The 24,296-nt window shown below is 40.4% G+C and overlaps 1 protein-coding gene across 2 annotated transcripts in view; it reads left to right on the top strand.

Annotated features, from left to right (window-relative positions):
• CDH13 (cadherin 13) overlaps positions 1-24,296 on the top strand; it is a 446,174-nt gene that overhangs the window by 147,003 nt on the left and 274,875 nt on the right. For both annotated transcript variants that reach the window (XM_032701054.1, XM_032701055.1), the window contains exon 3: positions 7,080-7,288. In XM_032701054.1, coding sequence (XP_032556945.1) covers positions 7,080-7,288 — 209 coding nt within the window. The remainder of the gene's footprint in view (positions 1-7,079; positions 7,289-24,296) is intronic.

The following is a 24,296-nucleotide window of genomic DNA, read 5'->3' on the forward strand; positions in this document are numbered from 1 at the left end:
AGACAAGGAACACCCCATGGGGCCTGTTCCATCTCCCCCTCCCCTCCTGCTGCCTGCAGTCAGCAGCAGTGTTTGCTGCTAACAAGAGCTTCCTTAGGTCATGGTGCTTTATGAATTTTTATGCACAACAACAGCACTCAGAATCATTTCCGTTTGCTTCCACCATCACTTTTGTCTCTTTGTAGTTAATGAAGCTCAGCTTCGCCACTTTCTGTCCAGCTTCTCTTATTTTGCTAATGTCGTTGAGCAGGGAGGACTTTTGAGCAGAGCTGACAAATCCCTGCTGGGCTGGGAAGCTGAGTTGCCTTTGTGCAGCTGGAATGTACTTTTCTTGCATCTCTAGACCTCTCACAGATACAGCTTCTGACTTGTGGTTCCAATATGATCCAAAGTTATTCACAAAAAAGGATGAGAACAAATACACAGGATAATATTTGTCTGATGCTGTAATTCCCACTGATTTGAGCAAGGCTAGGTTATATTAACAGAAAGGTTCCTAATCTTCATTGATAGAGTAATTAAGTCTGTATTTTCAATGTGAAATTTCCTCACTGAGGAGCCATTTTGTTGCTAGTTATGATCAGCTAACAGAAAAATATGAATACCTGTACATAGAGACATACTGAGTAAGTTTTGGTGTGCTTATACATAAATATATATCTTTATTTATTCAGAATACTTTTGTAGCGGTTTCATCAGAGACAAGGTTACAGAGTCTGTATTTCTGTTCAAAACAAATTACACTTTTGAGAATTAAACTCAGGAAAAAAAAATTACTTTGGAAGAGGAATATACCAGGCTAATACACGCTTTTGAATACAAATCTATTTCAGCTTGTTTTCATTTTATAGTTTACAAGAAATGCAACTGCTAACCTTTGAATGTTTTAAAATGGTATTCTTTAAACATCTGTGGTTCTTTATCATAAATATCACAGTTGTGTACAAACCTCACATAGCTGGTTTATCATAACAGAGAGAATGGGATGCACTGAAATAGTGAATCCCAGGACCCTGAGTTTTCTTACTGAGATCTATAAAGGTTAATATTTCCAGCTTCTGTTTCCCATCATTACATTAATGGACTTGGGATCTTGCACAAGAAACCATTTTCCAGTAGGATTTTTTATGATAATAAGCTCAAAGTCAGTATTAAAGCCTTGGGATGTATGCAGGTATTACTAATAATGAATACTGATTGGTGGGCAGAAATATTCTGTACAATTCACATGTGAATGGGTATTTTTACCAGAAAGGAGTAAAAGTCTGACATAGGAGGTTGAGAAATGAACAGAGGGCGATGAGTGACACTCGTGCTGTTTTTCATTGGGAGCTGCTTGGCAGTATTTTCATTCTGCTTGCGTGGAGTTTTGGAGCCTGTCTCGTACCATGTGGCACATTAGGCACAATAAAGATGTTCATTTGGCAGCTGGAGCACGACTAGGAACATCCAAAGAGTCATATACGTGTCAACAACCGGAGAACTCCACCTCCACATAAATAGATATTAGATCACTCTTTTAATTGCCCATCGAATTCTTGTCGACGAGACACAATCACCAGTCATGTCTGGTGTAGCATCACTAATGTTTTAGTTTGGGACTAGAGCTGAACTGTTACTATTATTCATTTTTTGCACTTTTGTAGCTCCTTGAGTATCAAATATGACTCATTTTGTTGCAAGTTCTGTACAGACAGAGAGCAAACAAGTGGCCTTTGCTCTGAAGATTTTACAATCCCATTAAACTCCTTGAGCTCAAGCACAAAGTGAGTGTGCAGGAGCTCTCCATGAACCTTGGTAGAGTCCCTAGAGCGTGTGCTCTCCATCCAACTGACAGAGATTTTGGTAACTATTCTGGTTTTGGTGTCTGGGGATTGTTTAAACATAAATCTGAAAAGACCTTATTAGAAGAACTCTTTGTAACAGGATGTTTTATTTCTGAAAACAGCTATTCTATACCTTCTTGAAACCTGGCACTTTCTGTCATTTAGATCATTTTTCAGTGGAAGAACAGTGAGTTTCCCTGTGTGCTTGTTCGTCTTGTTTTCAGAAGTTCTCAGTCCCATGCCCAAATTTCCCTCAGTCTTGGGAGAGGGGGCAGTGCCCAGGACTCAGCTGGATGAATAAGCTGTGTAGTAAAATAGAGTGGATAGTTCACTGCATTTTTGTAGTTTTTCTTTTCTTGAATGAACCCCATAATTATAGGCCTAATGTAGACCTGAAAAGAGAGGGATATTAATTAAGGTCTAGAACTTTTATGTGTGGAAAAGACTTTAAGGTGTCACCTAGTTCATTCTCTTGGTTTGAAGCAGGATCAGGTGCTGCAAGTGGTGTTGAATGATTTTGGATTAAGCTGCTATTTGATTAAACTCATGTTAAAACCCTGTAATGGCAAATATTCAGCATATCCCCAGCACCTTCTTTTAATGGTTAGCTGGAAATCTTTCTTCAATATCCACCTGAAGCTTCCCACAACTGATATCCACACACTTCTGTCTAGTTTTGTGTTACACTGGTTAATACTAGGAGGAAATAAGGAGTAATTAATTAATGACACTTTATAGTGTGCATAGAGATTTGTACACAGGCTTTATGTACAAAGCAAGACTTTTTTCACCAGAGAATAAGAACTAAAAAGCCTATTTGCCCCATATTTAACAGGCTATGCTTTTTTTAGGGCATCAGTGATGTACAGGTTTGTTTAAGAGATAGATGTAGTGCTGCAGATGGAAATCTGAGTAAGCTGAGGAAGCTGGAACTCCTCAGATCTCTCCTGAGTGCCTGGCAGGGCAGGTAAGTGTGCTCAGTGCCAGGGTCAGCTCCTTTGGCTGTGCAGCTGCTACTGGAACCTGCTGTGGGCAGCTCAAGTACTGCAAATTTTGGTTATTTGCATCGGCTCCTCCCCAGAAGCCACATGAGTTTAAGGAAGCAAACATTCCCAGTGAGGGGCACTGTAAGAATGGCTGGGAATGCAATGCAATCTCATTCAGTATTCCCTAGTCAGCCCAGTCCAGGAGACAGCATCATTCTGATAAAGTTCCTAACTTCTGATTAGGGATTTTATCTAAGGCTACAGTTCTCTTTGACTCTCAAAACAATTGGCTTCCATTTCATCCCTGTTGGTCCTGAGGCCAAATAATCTCCAGTGTTCTCTGTCCTTGTGATCACTTCATCTTCCACCCACTCCTAATGTCACTCCTGCATATCAGTACTTCTCAGAGCCTTTTCATTTTCTTTCCTTCTCTTTGCTATTAACCTCATCAAATAGTCTTGTTTTTGTGGTAGGACTGGGAATTGAAAGCATCAATGGTTTTGGATGAGGTGCAGTAAGAGAACGGTTTTCCACTTTCAAGCAACTTTGCTTCTGCCCTTGTCGGAAGAAGTTGCAGGGTTTCATAAAACAAGATCAACAGATGAGCAAAATATAAAAGGTCTAAACCTGCTCAATTCCTAGTTCCAAGGGAATATAGATTCAAGTACTTCTGATTCCATGTGTCAGATCTGCATGTGGTCTTTGAACCTCTCCGGTGCACGCAGATGGCAGCGAGGCAGGAATCTCCAGGTTTGTGAACGTTGAGCAGCAAGGTGGGAGAAGTGAACTCCCAGCCAGGGTCCCCCTCCTTTTGAAGTACAACACAATGTGTCCTTTTCTTGAGAGGGACCTGTAGTGTTTGGCTGGGTGATGCTACAGCTCTGAACTGTGAGGTTTGGTTTTAAGGGATGACTTTATTATAGTTTTTTTCAGGTTTTTAAATTTTTTTTTCCAATTTTTACTCCTGACATAATTTCCCAGAGAGCGATGCCAAATGTTTCCAGTTGTAAGCTATTAATGTATTATTAATAGATTATTATTAGATACTAGCAGTTTTTGACTATGAGAAGTACATATTTATTCATAGACTCATAGAATGGTTTGGGTTGGAAGTGACCTTTAAGATCATGCAGTTCCAACCCCCTGCAGTGGGCAGGGATGCCACCAGTTCAACAAGTTGCTTTTCAAAAACCCTGCTTCATTTTATTTATTTATTTATTTAAATTATTATTATTATACGGTTTGGGGTTTTTTTCAAGAGAATAAAAGAATAAGTGAAAAGACTTGTAATTCATAAAGGCTGCGATCTATGGAGTGCATAGAGATATACAGTGTATGTATCTATCCAGTGATTACTATAGAGAATTTCAACTTCCCACATTTGTGGTGACAGGAAAATTTTGCTTTTTTGTTGGTTGATAGCTTTAGGAGATTGCAGTGAGTTTGTTAAAACACCTGTCATGTCACCAACATAAACTGAAACGGGTGGTTTTTCACCAGGGAGGCCTTGCTCACAGAGAGCCTTCCATCAAAATCCTGCTGCGAGCACGAGACATTTTCTGAGAGGAGTTCCCAGCCTTGGAGAGCAGTGTGGGCACCAGCACAGTCTGAGCACTCTAAAATTGTTTTAAACTGCTGCTGCTCCCAAATTCAGTGGCTTTTCCTCCCTGGTTCCGCTGCAGTGCGAGACTTTGCAAGCAGGAGTCTGCCACATGACAGCCCGAGATAGGTTTGTCTGGAGGGATTGGAGTATCTGAGGGGAAAGAGCTTTTTGTCTCTTTTTTATTTATAATCCCCCTTTGCTTTCAGCAAAATTCAATGAAATGGCAAATGAGCTGATGAAATTCTGGTTTGTGGTCCCACTGTGAATCCAAGGATAGCTCTCTTGCCCTCAAGTAAAGCAGAGGAAATGGGAGCAGTTTTTAGTTAAAAACACGTAATCGAGCTTAAACCTTGTGCAGCAGCAGATCCTTCAGGTGCTGGGGGAATTTTTATGCAAAGCCTGTGGTGACTATCACGGAGTTTGGACTGTCATTGGGAAGAGGACAGTCCAGTGTGAATTCACAGGGTCACAACTTTGTTCTTTCAAAATCCCTGCTCAGCTCCTGCTGCCCTGGTGGGTGTGTGGGGGCTGTGGGGTCTCTGTGAGGGAGGTCAGGGCTGTCCCCAGACGGCCCCGCAGCCGCCCCAGCGCCGGGCAGAGCTGAGCCCTCAGAGACACCGGAGCTGCTGTTGTGCTAGCAGTGGGAAACGGGAAAAATGGTACCTGGGAATAAGGAATGAGGGGGAAAGTGTGAGGTGTGAGCCCCAGGGAGAGGAGGATGAGGAGGAGGAAAAGGAGGAAGGGCTCCCGGTGTGGAGCAGGGATTCCAGGTAGCCCTGGAGGACCCCAGGCAGGAGCAGGTGGGTCTGTCCTGAGGGGACTCGGGCTGGAGCAGGGGAAGTGTGAGGAGGAGGGAGCCACAGAGAGGAGCCCTGAGGTACAAACTGTGACCCCCTGCTCCCCCTGTGTCTCCACTGCTCAGGGAGAGGAGGCTGAAGAGCCGGGAATGACGGAGTGACACTGAGCCTGGGGAAACCAGCCAGATGGGATGACAGGGTGGTTTTAGTTTTTTCTTGTTCTCACCACCCACATCTATTTTAATTGGCAATTAAATGAATTTTCTCCAAGTCAATTCTGGTTGGCCATTGATGCCCAAATAAGTGGCCTCCCTGTCTTTATCTTGACTCAGGGCCTTTTCCATCTCGTTTTCTCCCCAGTTCCGCTGAGCCTGGGCAGTGAGGGAGGGCTGGGTGATGGTCTGGGTGCAGCCAAGGCCAACCCTCCACTTTTGCTTCGGCAAATAGTGTCCCATGTCTCATTCTGTGCCTTGTCCTGAAGTTTGGATGTTTATTTGCATTGTTTAACTTTTTATTTAACCTTTCTCATCAATATTTGTCATAAAAACGAAGTTGTATTCAAATTCCAGGGCTAGCAATGGTTCTTTTTTCCTGTGGTGTTCTACACTGGGATTCAATCCCAGCGAATGCCCAGAAAGGAAGGATCTCCTCGAGGTCCTCTGGCAGCCCTGTCTTCAAGTTGGTATGTGCTTTAAGACCACTTAGGGAGATTTCATAGTCAGAAAGTGCTTAGGTATTGGCCAGGTTGTGAGAGACTCTGGGATTATTTTTCTTCCTTTAAAAATAATGACCCAATACAAGAAGTCTATACAGTGACTTTAAACAATTATACAAAGTGCTTTATATTCACTTAAAGTCCATTGTCATTGGTTTTTTGTAGTCTGTATCCCTGTCTGTAATCTTTTCTGAAAGTGTAATGTAGTTTTTAAAGAGGCAACAGAAATGAAAGGTAAAATCAAAATAGTGAGAGCACACAGGTGAGTGAAAAGTCTGCAGCAGCAGTAACTTGAGGAGCAGGTAGGGAACACAGAACAGATTGTCTGCAGAAAAACCTTTCACTTGCAAATATATTGTTCAGAGATGTCAAAATCTGAAAAGTTTACTTAGCAATTGCAAGTTTTTGGTGAAGATCTCTTAATCATGTATTTTATCCTGTGATTTGTGCAAAGTGAATCTACTGGACTCAGAGAAGGAATTTGAAGCAAAGTCTCAAACCTTTGTGCTTTGGGACATTTTTCTCTTTATGCCAGCTTTCCTAAATATTTTAAACCCTTCATGTAAAGTGAGACAGCATTATTGACAGCTACTGTTCAATTAAAATTATCCTTAGTTATACTGTTAGTGCAGCTCATATACTGTATGACAGTCCTGGCAGTTAGTAAGAAATGTTACAGTTTGGTTTTTCTACACTTTTACAGTAGACTGAGGTTGAATATTCTGCAAGTATTCAGTGCTAAGCATAAAGATGTACTCAATACCTGAAACCACTTTGCCAGGAGAGCCTTTAGAGATCCTGGGCTATGATGAGGAGGATAACAAGGTCTCTATTGCTGCTGTTCAAATTGTGAAGCTGGGTGTGCATTTGATTGATCACAAAAGGTTCATGTCCAGAGTGTTTTGTTTATCTCCTACATCCCCAGTTAGCCCGGTCAAAACCTCTCCATCCTCCTGAAAATGCATATTCATAAGATTTGTTTATGAATTAGAGTCACACAAATATAAAACTTGATAAGTTTTTCCCCTTAGATTGAGAGACATTTCTTCCCAAAATCTGAGAACAAGCCAATAACATCAAAACATTTGAGGGCTCTGTTCCGAAGTAGACGCTCATAATGTGCTTTTTATTATTTTCTTTTTTTCCCCCCAGTGAAATTTGATGACTGCAAGGGGAATAACCAGTTGAACTTCGAGGTTTCTAACCCAGACTTTAGGGTGGAAGGCGACGGGTCTTTGGTTGCACTAAAGAACCTCTCAGGAGCCGGCACAGCCTTGTTCGTCCGCGCTCGCTCCGAGCACGCCGAGGATACGGCGGAAATTTTCATCGCTGGAGCAAACGAAAAGCACGGTGCACTAAAGGTAAGAGAAACATAAAAGACAAAAAACAAGGACCAAGGAGATGCTGCTAAATATATACGTGTGCCACCTAGGATTGTAAGCAGTTTTAATCTGTTAGCAGAGATCAAAATCACTTTTCGATCCAGCTGTTGCTGTAAGAGTTCAGCGCTCGGTTTAATTCAAGATGCGAATTTTCCAGGTTTTCAAAGATGTGTTCCATCTTCAGGTGTAGATGCTAAATATTCCTACAGAATTGATTCAAATGACAGAGCCCAGGTACAAAATTGACTGGTTCTTCTGGTGCATGTTGTGCCAGGTAGCTACAATTTGGCCAAAGCTGAAAATGTAAAATCATAGTTTAAATGTATAATTTAGAATTTACAGAACCTTCACGTTCACTCCAAGTCTAGGTGTGTGGGAATGAATTCTATGCTGTGAAATTTAAATTTTCATATAGGTCTGCTTATCTGACATTGTTATGTGTTAAACTGTATAAACATCTACACAGATAACAACACATATTTACACTCTGTTTCTTTGTACTGCTGTTTTTTGTTCTGCTCTGTCCACTGTGTCTTTTCATTTCCTCTTCTGAATGTCAGTGTAAAACAAACCTCATGCTATGGGGCAAAAAGTGCTTCACAAATTGATTGAATTGTTTTCTTCACACCCAGGAAAGTAACAAAAGGAAAAGTGAGATAGCCTTCGCTTCTGTGTCTTGGCATTTAGGAGAGAGGTAGGAAGGGCAGTGGCTTACTAGAAAATTAAGCCTGGTACCTTTACAGACCTATAATTTCACAGAAGCATAAAGAAGCCACGATAAAAATGATTGATCTGTTGTGTTGATTTGGTATTTAGATGTTCTGTTGCCAGCATTCTCGTTATTTTTCCAACAATATGTTAGTATAACTGAAGTCTTCCACTAAAAAAAAAAAACAAATTAGCTTTAGGAGAAAGGTTGAAATAACTTCTGAAAGTCTGTGGCTGAGGAAAGGTTTTGCTCTGCACTTTAAGCAGCATGTGATGTGAATATAGATTGCAAGCAGGAGAGAAAGTACCAGAACATGGAACTGCAGAAGGCTGATCAGAACACTGAAATGGGATTTAATTTCATTTAAATATGCTGTTTCTTCACAAAATTAAATTTTAACACAGTCATGCTTGAGAGAGGCTCTTAGGTGGAAGAGCTGTGAGTTTAGGACCACAGACTGCCAAATTCTGAGTAGGAAAGCTATACTTGTAGGAACAAGCTGGGCACTTGGCTGTCCTGTGCCTCAGACTAGCAAGGTATGATCCTTCTGGTGTATTCACAAGAACATTTAAACGATTCTGTTTCCACCCTACGTTTTGAAATCTTAGGAGCAGTTTCGAAATCGGGATTCTCATTCTCCAGTTAGAAGTTACAGAAACCACAGAGAGGTTTGAGACATCTCTGACAGGAGATCTGGAGTTAAACTTCAAGGGATTGGTTTATGTGTGAAGATCTGACTCTCTGAGAATCATATTCTGAAGTTTAAATCTGATTTTCTCAGAGAAGCAGCCCTTCAATGTCTCTGAGGGGAGATATTCTATGGAAGTTATAAACTAGGGGAAATCGTGTCTCATGAGTAGGAGTTAAAAAATGTATATTTGCACAGACCATGACATAGCTTTGCCAGTGACCTTTATGTCCTGTTTGGGTTCTGGGTAGTCTCCCCTCAAAATGTTCCAGCAATATTAATTAATGCCTAGTGTTGAGATCTATCTGCAGACTGCATTTGAAAGCCAAGTCTGATTTGGCCCCACTCCTGGATTCTGTTCCAACCACTTTCTGTTGCTTCAGAGAGAGAAAACCAGCCTAAATCTGGCACATTCTGCCACTTGCCAGTCTTCCCTCACAGGTGACTCCTCAAAGTAGTATCACATCCTCTCTACCTGCATTTGTCACATTTTTAAGGATTTGATATTCAGCTCAGAAACAGTTGATTACCCTTTTAGGATGGTGATCCTTGGTGTCTGAAGTGTGACTGGGAGTTACATGATGCATTAACATGCCCTGGGAAACCCATCTAGTGAGGATCATCCCCTTCTTCAGGGGGGATTTTTGAGGCTGGTTGTCCTGCTCTGGCCTCAGCCAGCACTCTGTAGCTGTCAAACCAGTATTTTTTCCCCAACCTTTTCAGCTATTTGCCTGTTTTAAACACAACACAGACAGTGTTGTCTTTCTGTTTGTCATACTCAAGAAGGATATAAAGACTACAGCCTCCTATCTAAAGTGATTTTATGATAAATTTGAACTTAATCCTGTACTTTTACAGTCTAAATGTGTCAGCATGGAAACAGCAGAACTGCTCCATCTGTTTATGCAAGGAGCCTTGGCTAAGAAATGCTCAGATGGAGCCTTGGTAATTCAGCATATTTCTGTAGGGTTAAGATGAGCACATGCTAGAGCACTGCTTAGCATTCAGTACTTAGAGTACAGTACCTTGTCTAATTAGGGGATAAGTAGTTCTTAAGTATTTCCCCTCTGCCAGCAACTGCCATTTCTTTTCTGAAAGCATGTAACCTACATCTGTGAAATCCCATTGTTAATGTTTCTAATTGCAGATTCCCAACGTGTTTGGAAATGGCTCTCAACAATGATCTCCGATGTGCTGACTGGCAGTCTGAGCCTCGGAACAGAGCATAGTTCCTAAAACTTTCTGATTGCTACCAGCCATACTTTAGAGGAATATGGCAGTTATTTAGAGGTGCAATCTGGAGTGTGCAGAAAAGCTTTTGGTATTCTAAGGGTGAAGAGGTGTGGTTCTTTCCTACTAAAGATGGGGGAAGATTCCAGCTGGCCTCACTGATCAGTCCTATGTGATTAACTTACATTAACTTCGAGGCCATAGTATAATGAGTGGCTGTTAGAATAGCACTTACTGTTTAACTCCATTATTTGCATCTAAAGGACACATTTCCTTACTCTTCTGCATAAGCACAATAGATGTGCAGAGCCTGCAGCTTTCTAGCAAAGGGTGGCCATGACTGCAATATGGCAAGAGAGGTGGTTCCTCAGCATCATCAGCCAACTTGGCTGTTGCTCTCTGATCACACAGTGTTTTGCAGGGTCTGGTCACAGAACAACAAACACAACACTGCTGCTCTTCCTGATGTCTGGATGTTACTGCAAAATAACCTAAACCCCATGAATCTCTGTACCTACAGATATGCAGATATGCTACAGAGCAAAAATCTGTCCATCACATTCCAGTTAGATTGATTTCTGCAACCTGCTGGTTTACCCCTTCCTCCTATGATTTTGGCCAGATATACTTGTCTCTGTTGGTCTTGGCAGAAGAGAATATTCCCAAAAATCTACAGCCATATCTGAGGGGCATGCAGAGTGTGAGTGTAGAGAAGAGTAGCCCTGAGCCTGTGGAAGGTGTAACATTACTCTGTAATAGTTATGTGTGTTCACACTTGGACCCTCAGGCAATCAGAGTGCTCAGTGAAAGATGGGAAGTTCCCTTGCATTCCCCATGGAGTGGAGCTGGAGAGCTGGGAACATCTGTGCTCCTGCTCTGCTCTGCCCAGTGCTCACTGGATCCAGCCCCACACAGCCAGGACTGCAGTGCTTGGTGATATTAAAGAAATGTTTTGATTCACCCAGGATTCCCAAAATGAACTTTGGGTTCATTCTGAATAATTCATAGAATCGTTAAGCCTCAAATCCTGAATGGAAAAATAAATCACTCACAACCCTAGCTGGGAACAAACAGGCTGAGCCAATGACTGGCAGCAATATTTATTTATATTTTTGACTTCTGTCTTGTCCAGTCCTTGATCCCCACTTTATTTTATGGAAATAGGAGGACAACTGAAAGCTGGAAATTTCATCACATTTGGACATTTTTCCAGACATTGGTAGATTTATGTATTTATTAAAGGAGCCAGTTTTTGTGGAAGACAGAAAGTATAGCCAGCCTTTTGTAGAGCCTCATAATAAATGGGGAGTTCCAAAAGGTAGCAAGCTGGGAGTTGAACCGTGTCCTCTAAGGCTAAATAAAATGCTTGTCTGCTGGTCCTTCTCCCCCTCTGAAGTCTAATGCAGGTTTTAATGAACATACCCTTACTATACCAGGAGCTGAAAGAAAGCCTTGGGAAACAATCTGTCTCTGCCTTTTTCTGTGTGTTGGCAGGTTTTTTTTTTCCTTCTTTTTGCTTCCCCACAGCAGAGGGAGTTATTTAGGACCTTTATTTGTTACACCATTACAGACACAGGGTGAGGGTGGAGAGAAATGAGATATCAAGAGTCTGGCACCAAAGCAGATAAGAGGGCAGGCAGATATTTGGAAATTCCAGGCTGGTAGTAACTTCACTGTATGGTGCTCAGCAGTCTGCCATACAGAAGGATGAAATGATTAAATAGAAGCTGTCAAACCCTCAGGACAGTTTTTCAGGCACCAGATAGAAAAGGACTAGGAGAAAGAAAAGCAGAGATAAGAGTGAGGAGCACACCCCGAGACAGCATGTTGTAGACAGAGTTTAAAACCACCTCCAGCAGCAGCTCGGATTGAAGGAAATGGAGTTGCCCTCGTCCTGCTACTCTGTCCAGTGCACTTTGTACCAGCCAGGGGCTGGGCAGACAGGCTGCTGCTGCTTTTTCCCTTTGTCAAACCGTTGCTTTTCCCAACTGTGTTTATTGGAGCAGGGACAGGAGCATCAGCAGCCTGGCCAAAAACTTCCTGAGCCGCCTTGCAGCCCCACATTCTGATTCCTCCCGAGTTGCAGCCTGGATGGAGATGTTTGTGCGAGTCGCTCTCTGCCTGTGCCTCTGTTTCCTAAACTATCAAACAGAAATAATGAAACTAAGCTCCTTGGATTTAAATGTTAGCATTTCTTATTTGTGCCTTGCTCTCTGCTTTATCCCCAAAGGATGGAGATTGCAAATATTATGGATACGAGATAAAAAGCTCCCGGAGCCATAAATCCTACATGTGTGGCTTTCTGCCTTAGAACCGCTGATAACGGATCAATAATCTTATTATGAATCAGGATTCTCTCACGGAAAAAAAAAATATTCAGGCGTGGAAGTGTGAATAGTTGAGTTTAGTCATCTGGCAATCCAATAAGTTATTTGGAAAATAAGATCAAGAATCGGCCTCTCTGATATAGCAGGCAATCGTTCCCATTAACGTAGATTAGCATTTTTTCAGCTTAGAACAGAATTCCAAATAGGCTGAAAATGACTGTGCAAAGTCTGAAGATGGACTCCAATATGAGATATTGACAAACAGGCTCCAAGAGTTCCGTGTTATTAGATTTTGCATATAGCAGTTGCTGCAGAAAGCGCCGCGCCGCATAAATAAAATGCCATGTTTTGCATTTAATTTTGAGGCACAAAATAGAGTAAGTCACAGGGGTGCATCAATATCTACAACACAGTTATGAGTTATTATACTGATCAAAGCAGTGTACAGAATACCAGCTTCATAAAAGCCACAGAGAACTTTTGCCTTTGGATATGAAGGTGTCCTTCAGGCATATAAAGAAGGATTTTCTTACAGAACAAACAAAAGAAAAGTAATTTTATCACTTTTGTGTTCAGTTTGACAGGGAGTTTAACATCCTAACATTCTCCTAGACATTAAGTTATTAAGTTGTTATCACTCGTGTTACTTTTGTTATCTCACCGCAAACACATATTGACTTGGAATTTATGCATTAAAAGCTGAGGTACAAGTGATTTTAGAATTTAATACCTTTGTGTTGATGGTATTTTGGTAAATGACTTTTCCCTGCTTTAGCCATCCTTGAACAGATGCTATTTTTTTTAACTTTAAAATCTGCAATGCTACATTTCAGGTTTCACAGAACACATTTTAATTAATGTCAATGAAAGCAAGAACTTATTCTCATCAATTGACTATATTTTTATAAAAATCCTCCCTGCAGACCGCTTGCTGACAGGGAAACAACAAAGAGCTCCTTTTATATAAGAAATCTCCTTAACCACTCTTTTCCATAGAAATTCCAGTCACCTACTATCCCTTTTTATCCTCCAGCCGGATCCTGAACCTGCTGAAATGATGAGATTCCTGGAAGCAGGAGTTGTGTCTGGCAGTGCTATGTGGACAGGGCTCCCACACCCCTTTGCTGGGCAGTTTCTGGGTGACCCTGTGAGTCCCATGGCACGGCAATTCTGTTTTTCCATGTATTTCCATATATTTCCTCTTTTTGCTGAGCTCCACAGCCTCCCCTCTGTTGACAGGCTTGTGCTTCCTCAGGCCTGGGCTGAATTTATCCTTCCAGCTTAACACTGCAGATTCCCAGCACCAAAGAAACACAGGTTTCATATACAGTGGCTTTGGAGTTTGCTCTGACAAAGATCCATTTATCTGGGAATTATTATGGTGCCAAGAGATGTGGCAGTTGCCATAGCAACAATTACATATTGTGTTGAATGCCAGAGTAAATGCTATAAAGAACAGGGGCTACTGGTGGCTTTCATTAATTTAATGTTCCTTTTTTCGGACCAAGTGTGACTCGTGGGTTTATTCACTGGCTGTAAAAGTGCTTGGATCAAATGTGTGGGCTCACTTTGCTTCTCTTTCCCTCAGTGAGCAACTGCAGCATGTAAATGAGGAGTATTTGGTTATTTAAGGAGAGAAAAATGGTCTTATAGACTGGAAACGTGAATAATTGACTGTGAAACAAGGTGTTAACTTCTGTGAGCGTTCAGTGCTTTGCTCTCTGAGTAATCTACATTCACATTTTATGTGAACCAGGGATGTATTTATCCAGGAAAAGGGAATTCGTGCCCTTCAGCAGCAAGCAGAGCTTAGGCAAGTATCAGATATGTTTAGCAGTGATTCAGAGGTGAAATTAGATTAGTTTTGAAACAAACCTTGTTAATTATTTCAAATTATTTACAGAGTAATGTAAAGTGACAGGCAAAATTCTTTGTAATGAAAGCATTTTATTAAAAACAGCTAAAATCATAATTCCTTCCAGCCTTGAGCAGCATTTAGGCTGCTCCCTTAGTTCTCCCTCCTGCAACAGGTACTGTGCATAGAACATTTTCACTATTGCTTGGTGTGCCTCTGCTGTAAACTTAAGGTTTTCATAAAATCTCAGACCCAGATGCAGTTCTGGAATGCAACCAATTTTACTCAGTTTTCTTTGAAAACACACTCAGGTCTTATCCTCCATCCATAAGACCTAATGGCAAAGCTTCCATGAATCTCAATGAGAGCAATTATTTAAGGATTGCTGAAGAACTAAAATTCATCCTGGCACAGAAAGTCAAGAAAATACCTATTTACCTCTTTTCGAATTTCAATGGTAGATAAGTTGTGGAAAGACATTTTGAATTGAATGAACTTCTCTTTATGATCTATGACACTAACTGTCCTTTTATCCATTAAAAAAAAAAAATCCACGAAATTTTGTGGATTAGTGATAAACCATCGTGAACTTACACATCTTTTTTTTCAAGTTTTTATTGTTCTGAGTCCAGCCTGAAAATATTCTGGGAGAGACAAAACTATGCCAGTCCTATGCATTAATCTTCAGAGACTGATGGACTTGTGTGGCAATTTGTGCCACTGATGTGAGGAACATGTAAAGAAACCCTTGGTGAAAGGTTTAGATTTTTAATTTATTGTAGTAAATGAGGATATAAGTAGGAAAGCAACAGGCTAAGCATGATTTAGTAGGACATTAAGCAAGATCATAAAGAATAAGTAGATGTCTCTTAGGATATGTAATGTCTTTCATTTATAAAGCAGCTTTCATCCTGTAAGATCCCTAAAATGAAACTATTAAGTACACAGAGAGAGAATGTGTGTGTGCAGGTCTATATACATCTGTCAAAGAGAGGTATTTGTATAGATATCTTTATTTTTGATACTTATTTCATAATACTTTTACACCTCGGGATAGGAACAGAATCTTTTGGAATGAGGAATTTGGGAAAAGGACCTGGTGATTTTGATGTGATGCTAAAATTGCCATGACAGCCTTCATGTCCTCAAATCCATAAGGAAAAGGAGATGTTACAGACACCAGAAGTACATGTGAGATTTATGGTACAGAAGAAAAATTGTCCCTTTCCTCCAAGGTAGTTCTCTCCTCTGGAATGCAGGAATGATGCAGTCGGTGTATGACAACTACCCCAGTTCCACCTGTGAGGCCTCACATTTATTAGGGAACAGAGACAATTCCAAGAGGAAATCACACCAAGCAGTGTTCAAAACTAAGCTCAAGGTTCTTTTTTTGGTGTCAGAGACACAAAATATTGCTGTTTTTTCCCCACTATAAGCTTTTCCATCAGCTCACAGAAGCAGCGTGGAGTTGAGAAAGAGCCATGATAGGGGAAATTATTCACATAAAAAGATGATTCCCTGAGTAAGAGTTTAGTCATTTCTCTCCATCAGAGACCTCAATAATAATCCCTAATGATTGCCCCAATAGTTCCATGCTGATTTTCACAAACCTGAAGGAACATTTATTATGGTTATTATAGTAACACCTATCTGAGCACACATCTTAAGCATTTAATGGAGCATCACAGGATAAAAACCTACATTTGTCCTCCCCCAAGAATTGATTCTGCCACTGCAAGGACAGACGGCTCCTTTTGGACCTAAAATTCCTTATTTGTTGAGCATTACAATTTTGTTTCTTTTACCATTATTCCTTTGCATCTTATTTTGCAGCCAGTTTTTTTCGAGTACCTGGAATAATGTGGCAAGTTGAAGAATGACAGAGTTAAAGCTTAATATAATTTGGTGTCTCCATAATAAGCAACTCTACTAATGCTTACAGTCACCTAGGAGTTATTAATCATCCAGCTCCTCACTTATATCACACCAAATAAAACTGAATAACCTTTGCATTAAGCAGTTGATCCATATTAGAAAAGAATAGTTTTACTAGTTAGTTTATACAGTTTCTCCTTCTTACTGAGAAGGCCCCTGGGGTGGGGATTGCACAGGAGGAGAGTGGAGGGGCAGCAGGTTGATTTGAACTGGTCCTGCTATTCCAGGAACTGGTTGCTGCTGATAATTTTGGCACCAATAACATTCTTGAGTGCCCTTCATTACTGTTGAACTGGCAGGCTCTCAGTTGGCAAATGGTTTTGCTGTAGGCAAAGAGACACTGGGTTTGGCCCCCAGTTTCTTCCCAACCTCACCGTGGCTGTGGTTTGGTGCACAGCAGGAAACAAGAAGTTTCCTGGTGAGCAGGAATAGATATGCTGAAATATTTTTAGCATTTTCTCTGGTGACTGGCTTGAGTCGAGTTCTAACAACACAGAGTCATTCAGGCAGCAGCTGGGAGCAGACACACTTCAATTTACCTGCAGGTCAGCAAACATCCTGCTGGTTGGTGGTGTCCAATCCTTGTTGGACCGTTTGGCTGAAGTCCCAACTCAGCAGGAAAGTATCTCGAAATCATTTTGTCTTCTTTTTCTTTTCCATCTCTAGAATTACCTTGTGGTTCTGAGATAAATGAACCACAGAACTATTATGTGCAGGTTTTCAAGATAAGGAATGGACTATAATGCTTTTAAAATGAGAGCTAGATCTAGCTTTTGGTGAACCAGCCTTCCTGTGGACTAAGTTGTGTGATCTTAGGACAATACTGTAAATACTTCACTTGATTTAAAGACTCTCCAGTGGTACCAATCCCACTGGAGATCTACTGAATATTTTATGTGACCAAGCACCTTGTTCTACAGTTAATGTCAAGGCACTACGGATGAACTGGTTTGTTTTGTTTTGTTTCTTAGAAGTGATCAGTCATGTTCTAACATAACCTGTGTGTTCACAGGTGGAAGTTTAGAATCTGATTTGTGTGTGTGAACTCTGTCTTCAGATTACTCATTTCTCCTATCAGTATACATTTATAAATTACAGGATTTTATGGTGCTTTAAGGACTTTGCTAATAAGGAACATCACAGAGTTAAGCATTTGCATTCCAATTATCTTTTTTTAATTCGTCTAGAACCTATTTGGTGCTGTATGTTAACATGTTAAATAGTGATTTTTCTTTTTTTACAATACTGAGCACAGTTTTGCTTTATAAAGATTTATCCCTTAATCACCTGGAAGACAGGGGATAATACAAGTTTTTTTAAAATCAGGAAGACTGTAACAAACTTCTCAGATACTGACCTAGAGAAATTCTTTGTATATGGATTTCAAGGGTGTGATCCCATGAAGTACTGGGCTGTGCTAGGAGATGATTTTACATTTGCACTGATATCAATGTGCATTAGTATCACCTGACTTTTTTGACCAATCCCAAAAAGAAATTCTACTAAGAAATGTGTTCATGTTTGCACTGCTAATAGTTTAAAAGGCTGTGTCAGGATGCAGAGGGTTTCCTTGCAGCACAGTGGTGGGGGTGAAGCAGCACATCACCCCTATGGAATAGGGCACTTGAGTGCTCTCCCGAGTTGTATCATTTTATTTTGGATATTGTTGAACTCTCACTGACAAAAAACATCCACTGAATTCAAAATTCCTGATTGGCTGACAGATCCTGGGCATCGAAGTTTTCTCTCTGCACAGGAAGAATATTCTCATATCTGTGACTTTTTTCTTTTCCCTGGAGATGAAATAAAAATTCAGCTATTTCTGTTTGATGAGAGACTAATGACTGCTGAAAAACTGTGTTGGTGACACAACCCCTGGTGGCACCAGGTCACCCAGTGAATGTGCTCCAGTGTGACAGCATCTGGCAACAAGAATATTCAGACTAGATCTGTTCTTACTGGATCATCTTCTTGCTGCAAGCTAGAAACTCTTGCTGTAGATTAAGGTGATTATTAAACTAATATTCTGTGTTTGCTTTGGTAGATGTTAATCCTGCCAGCCCTTTGCAGCAGCATCACCTGCTAGAAATTAAACCAGACTGAATTCTTGATTTAGGAGTTGGGGATTTCTTTATTTGTTTTGGTGCTGTCTCAGTCAACAGTCCTGGACTCATTCATTTACTGTCATTGATTGCATCAAAACCTGAACCTTCGTGTTGAGAGGTTCATTGCAACTGTGCACATGTATTTCATCTCCAGCCATGTCTGTGAACATTAATTATATATTAGTGTGGAATATCTTACAAGAGAGACTTTAACACATGTTCTGCTCAGTGTTTACATTGTAGTTTTGTTTTGAGAAACATAATAAAGATATAGGTATAGGTTGGGGTTTTTTCAATAAAAAAGAGGAACAATATCTGACAATTTTTCAACAAAGTCATGTTCCTGCAACTTAATTAAAATAATAACCTTAAAATTGATACAGTTGGCTGTTCCATCCACTCTGTTTCAATAATGGCTGCAACTTGATACTGAGAAATTTTTATTTGTCCCTCTTTTGGTTTTCAGTGGATGTGAACTGTATCAGTAGCAGGTCAAGGGAAAAGCTGTCAGCTCTTCTGTGGATAGTTCAGGCTCTGTGTCCTTATCCCTCAGGGAGCTCAGCAGGGCAGCTTAAAGAACTTTCTGACTTTATCTGCAGATGACTTCATTTTCTCTGTGCTGCTGTACTGTGTCGTGTTACATGGTTTTCTCTCTTCTCCTCACTCCCAACAACCATCTTTTTGAAGCTGATATGGTCATGAAAGTCAGAAAAGTCTGTTCCCCTTCATATTGACCCTCAAATCAAGAATCCAGGAAGAGGGAGAGAATGTTAAAACTTCAGTTTAAAGGTTAAAGCTCAAAGGTAGGGAAGATTTGGCTCTGAATTTGCCTCACATCTATAAATCTCAAGTTCACTGCTGCCAAAGCTACATGGATGTGTGAGCTAAGACTTGGAGCTTTGAGTTACAAGGTTGATTTTAGGCAAGATTATTCACAAAACCATGTAATTAATCTGTCATAGGAAAACACAGAAAGCAGAGCACCAAATGCAATCCCCATTAAGGCAACAGGAGTCATTCCACCGACTTTAATGAGCTTTGAATCTACTCATAAATCTGCTGTGAGGAGTGTCCAAATCAAAATTTATTTGAGGGTGACCTTGATGTTAATTGTTAGTGCTCCCAAGTTGTTTAATCGCTGGGAAAACCAAATGCATTAGTGGGACCATCATATGGAATAGTCCCTTCTATTGGACACTATTAGCATCAAGTTGATATATGTAATATTAATTGTGCATAATGTTAGTGGGTAGTCACAGTCTGCCAGTTATATTTTGTGTCTATGAAACAGGGGGAAAAAAAATCTGTTCAGTTATTTTTAATGTCGCTTCTGCCTTCAGCTGAATCCCTGCAAAATTAATGCTTTTTTGATCAGGCAGCTCTTCAGAGGATCTCAGAAGTCTCACATTTATTCAGTGGCTTTTAATCCCAGATTTTGTGTACTGACTGTAATTACTTTAAAATTATATCTGAAATTTGTAAATAACGTAAAGCAGATTCTGTTCAGTCCTATGATGTTGATTAAATTTAACATCTGCCAGAAAAGTTCAATCATCTGTGTCCCAAATGGAAATGTTTCCATCTTTAACATGTCATATTTAATTCAATTAGAGGAAAAATATGGGAAGTATATTAGAAGTATAAAAGGGAAAGGGTTCCTTCAATTTTTGTCTACTAAACAGAAAAGTAGCTGGTTTACTTGAGGGAAATAATTACTGTAACTTCTAGAGGTATGAAAATATGGGATAGTTAGAGGGTTGAGAGGGGGAGAAATGATTGGGTTTGTTTAATGGCTTTCTGAATTCCTTGTCAGTGCTGGTAATTATTGTGTCTTTTCTTTTTGTTGGCACTCAGAGCATTAGGCTGCACTTAGGACCATTTCATTAATGGAAAATGTGTTTCTGAACAATTGTGAATTAGATAAGTGACTTGATTAAGACTCAGTCTTTAAAACTATAAAATGAGAAAATAGCCTGAATTAATCTTGACTTTAGACAACAGGAAGATAAGATTCTGGTTTCCAGTGCAAGAGTCTGTGTTTAGGGGAATGGAGAGAGCAAAACCATTCTGCATTTACATGATTTCTCCTTCATTTTGCTGTAGTATTATAGAAGCACTGAGAAAGATTGTGGCTTTAGAGCTTGTTCATACACGCGGTAAATCCAGTGTCTGCCCAAAGAGCTCCCAGAAAAGAACACAAGTTGGACAAAAGAAAAAGTGTTAATTCTGACAGTCTTCACTTTGATACCTCTCTGTCTCCAATTTCTGTGTGTGAAGTGGAGATACTCAATAAGTACATTAAAGGAGAGATATTCAGATGCAGGGTAACAGGGACCTTTCACCTTTTGCTGGCTGAGCCCTGGTGATTTTGAAATGAAGGCTGTTCCACTGGCTGGGTTGGTTGAACTCCATTCCAGGCCACCTGCTTGGTGAGTGTCAGCTCAGCTCAGCTCCAGGGGACACAGGCAGTGGCTTCCTGGGGCTCTTGCCATGGCCTGAGGTTTCCAGGTTGAGCTGATGGGCTTTGTTCCTCTCTGGAGAGCAAGAAGCAATCCAGCAGATCTGGGGATATCCCAGCAGATCTTTGCCTTCACTTTGTGCTCATCTCCAACAAATTTCCTCTGGCCTTTGGCACCCCATTATTATAATTATTATCTAGTCCAGGAAGACTGATTTGTAATCCCTTCTGATAACAGTGTGATTTACAAGCTGAGTTCTGTGGAAGTCATTTAGCAGATGTCTGTCTCTCTCTAGACACACATGGATGTGCTACAGAGATTTTGTGCCAACTAATGAGTATGAATGATATATTCTAAAATGCTTCTTCCATTTATTAAGCTTAATGTAATTTCTTAAAATATCTGAAAACAAACAAACGAAAAAGGGGGTTGGTTAAAAAGGTTTAACTTTTAACATGCTGTAACTTTTATCATGGGATGGCAACTAGCTTAATTCACTGTAATAATTCTCCTATAAAAAAATGGCATTACTAAGCATGTTTTTCCAGCAGAAATTTTCATTTTGATTCCCCATATTTCATATCTGACACTGTTCTAAATGAGAACAAGGCTTTCCAGTTGGTATTGATTTGCACGTCATTTTTTTCATTTCACTTTCCTATTCAAAAGAAATCAGTGCTGACAAGTCAATGAACTCCAGCTACAAATACAGAGATAAGCCACAGGATAGGTTTAGTACCTGCCTTGTTCTAATTATGGAAGGTTTTCCTTAGGTGACTGTTTCATGTTCACTACAGGGAAACTGGAATGCTCTGTTTTATAGTAACTGTCAACAAAGCAGACATCTGGAAAAGTGATATAAAGAAGGCTATTTATAGGAACCTTTAAGCAAGTCTAAATCAGTTTCCTCCAGTATATTTAAGTTTTTAATATTTACACATGGAATACAATTATTTCAAATGAAAGTACGCTGAGCCCTAAGGTTCTACACCTAGTGAAGATCCATAAACCCATGCTGCATTATATCTTCTATTTTTAAATTAACTTCTTGTATAAATTAATAGCTTTGGACAGAGTAGTAGAGATCAGAAATGCAGAACCAGCTCTCACAATTTTTTCACTGAGCTTGTTTGCAAATCTTTTGCCCCTGATACACTCTCAATGAATATATCTGGTATCTAAGAAGTTATTCCAGTTTCTGTTTTGCTGTTGTTTTACACACATAAATTGTTGAATCTCATCCAGTTGATCTTTTGGTTGATATCTCCTGCTGCTGGGAGTTATGAGCTGGTCAAATATGGTTCAGTGTTAGAAAAAAACCCCTTAAAATCCTGGGATCTATCTGGTATCCTCATGGGTAGATCTTTTTGCCTGTATGACTCGAAGCTGCTTCCAGAAAGGAAGAACTGTAAAACAGGGTAAAATGGAGCTCTACATTGCCTGATGCCAGTCTCTGTTGTACCTGAAGTACCTTTGGTGCTGGCAGAGGAGGAACAGGCTGTGGGACTCCTCTGTGGTGCAGATTTACTAGAAGGGAATTCTCCTCCAGGGAATTCTCCACCACCTGGGAATTTCCTGCCAGACCCTTTCTGCTCTACCAGCAGCGATACAGACAGTTAACCTAACCAGGAAATTTGGCCACTAAGGTCACTTGTGGACTTTTGGAATTAAAAACCTTGCTCTCTGAATGTTTTACAGGGGTAACAAGCCCATGAAGAAGTGGAGCGATGGTAGAGAGAGGAGCCTTGAATATCAGGGAGCTCGAGAAGCAAATTTCTGTGGTGACCTTAAAAGGCAGGGAACGGGCTGTTTCATACTTTCCACCATAGTTTCTCTGCTCAGGACAGGGTGGGGATGGTCCTGGCTTGCTGCCCAGGATTCCATGTGCACGCCCTGCCAGGCGTCGCTCTGGCAATGGCAATAAACTGCTGCCTCCGAGGAACACACGGCGGGTGTTTGGCCAACCACACAAGCGGCATAAACACAAGCTCCAAACTCCGCTTTCAAAGCTGTGCCTGCACAGTATGAGATGCCAGTCCTGCTTCCCTGTCACAGAATCACAGAGTGTTCTGAGTAGGAAGGGGCCCACAAGGATCAAAGTCCAACTCCCCTTCCTGCACAGGACACCCCAACAATCCCAACAGTCCCAACAATCCCACCGTGTCCCTGAAGCGTCGTCCAAACGCTCCTTGAGCTCTGAACACGATGTTGTTGGGCAAAGGCAAGGAGCAGTGGGTTCCTTGACTTCAGAGGGCTCGGGTTTTTCAGGAGGGTGCAGCAAATAAAGTCCCTTTTTCTCCCTCCTCCCCCCAGACAAACAGAACTCAAAACACAGCTAAGGAGAACCAGCAGCAATAATGTAATTCATTAAGGGTGCCAGGCTGAGAGGTTGAAGTGGGTATTTTTGAAATCTTTTCCCCAAATTATTATTCAGGTCTTGCAACTGGGTATGCATGGGGATAAATCTGATGAAGGATTCAGTTCTGTGTCATTTTGGTATCATTCATGTTTCCCTAACGGGAGAAAAATGTGAAATAACCAAAAGATTGTTCTTTATTTCAAGATTAAAGTTTCAAAAGCTTAAGATTTGAACTTTACTTAAATCTTTAGAAGAGGCATGAAAAGCTATTATGTAATCATACCTTTCATTTCAGCTACAGTTGGAAACAATACTATCAACATAGTATAAAAATATTGTTTTCATGTTGTTTCTATTTGTATTGCAAGGGCAAGTATCTCACAGGACTCCTAAATGTGCAGGCTCAAGAAGTTTGTGATTATTTAAGATAAGCTTCAGACAAGCCTGTGAAAACCCTGCTATTTGTTTTGTGGAAATGCTGATCTCCTCATGTTTTTGAAGTGTAGCCATGACAGACATGAGCAGAGTGTTCACTTAAAGTCTTTATTGTTTTTAAAGGTAATGATAGTTTCAGAGTATTTCTTGTATTTCCTTAAGAACTTTAAATGTCACCTCAAGGAACTGGAAATAGGTGGGAATTAAAATGAATTAAAAATTAATAACAGGAAGGAAACTTGTTTGTACAAATTTTCTAGGAGAGGAACTGAGAAGAGAGGTAAAGGCCACAGAAGTGGAGATGTGGAGGATAATAATGAGGCAAAAGTTGTGGCAGACAGAAAGGGTCATGAAGAGCCCTAAAATTAAAAATAAAAGAGAGGGGCTGAAGTAGCTAGATGGGAAATCAGAGCTCAAGGAAAAAAAAATAAAAAGAATGTAAAAAAATATCTATTCTTACAGGTTTCCTCAAATTGTTCATGCCCCATCCCTCTGCTTTATTTTCTCTTTGCAGCCTGTAGCAGGAGTCTCATAAAACTTCACTAAGATTATAATGCAATACCTTGGCACCAATCTCTCTTGTTTATGTGTCCATTAGTTCAAAGCCACAGACAGGCAATTTATTGGGTATGAAAAATGTCACCTATGGCACCTTCATTTGCATCTGAAAATTGATTTTTGTCACACTGGGATTTTAGGACAACCTTTTTTGGCAGCCAACATCGCCACAAAGCGTAATAAAAATAATTATGTGCCCACAGAAGCAGGTGAGATTCACAGTAAGTTTTTAAGTCTCCCCAGAATTGCAGTTGGCAAGGCATTATTGATGAGATTGGGATCCTTCCTGAGCATTAAATAGTGACACCTAAACTTAAAACATAACTT

The sequence above is a fragment of the Chiroxiphia lanceolata genome, chromosome 13 (genome assembly GCF_009829145.1).
Source record: "Chiroxiphia lanceolata isolate bChiLan1 chromosome 13, bChiLan1.pri, whole genome shotgun sequence".
NCBI lineage: Eukaryota > Metazoa > Chordata > Aves > Passeriformes > Pipridae > Chiroxiphia > Chiroxiphia lanceolata.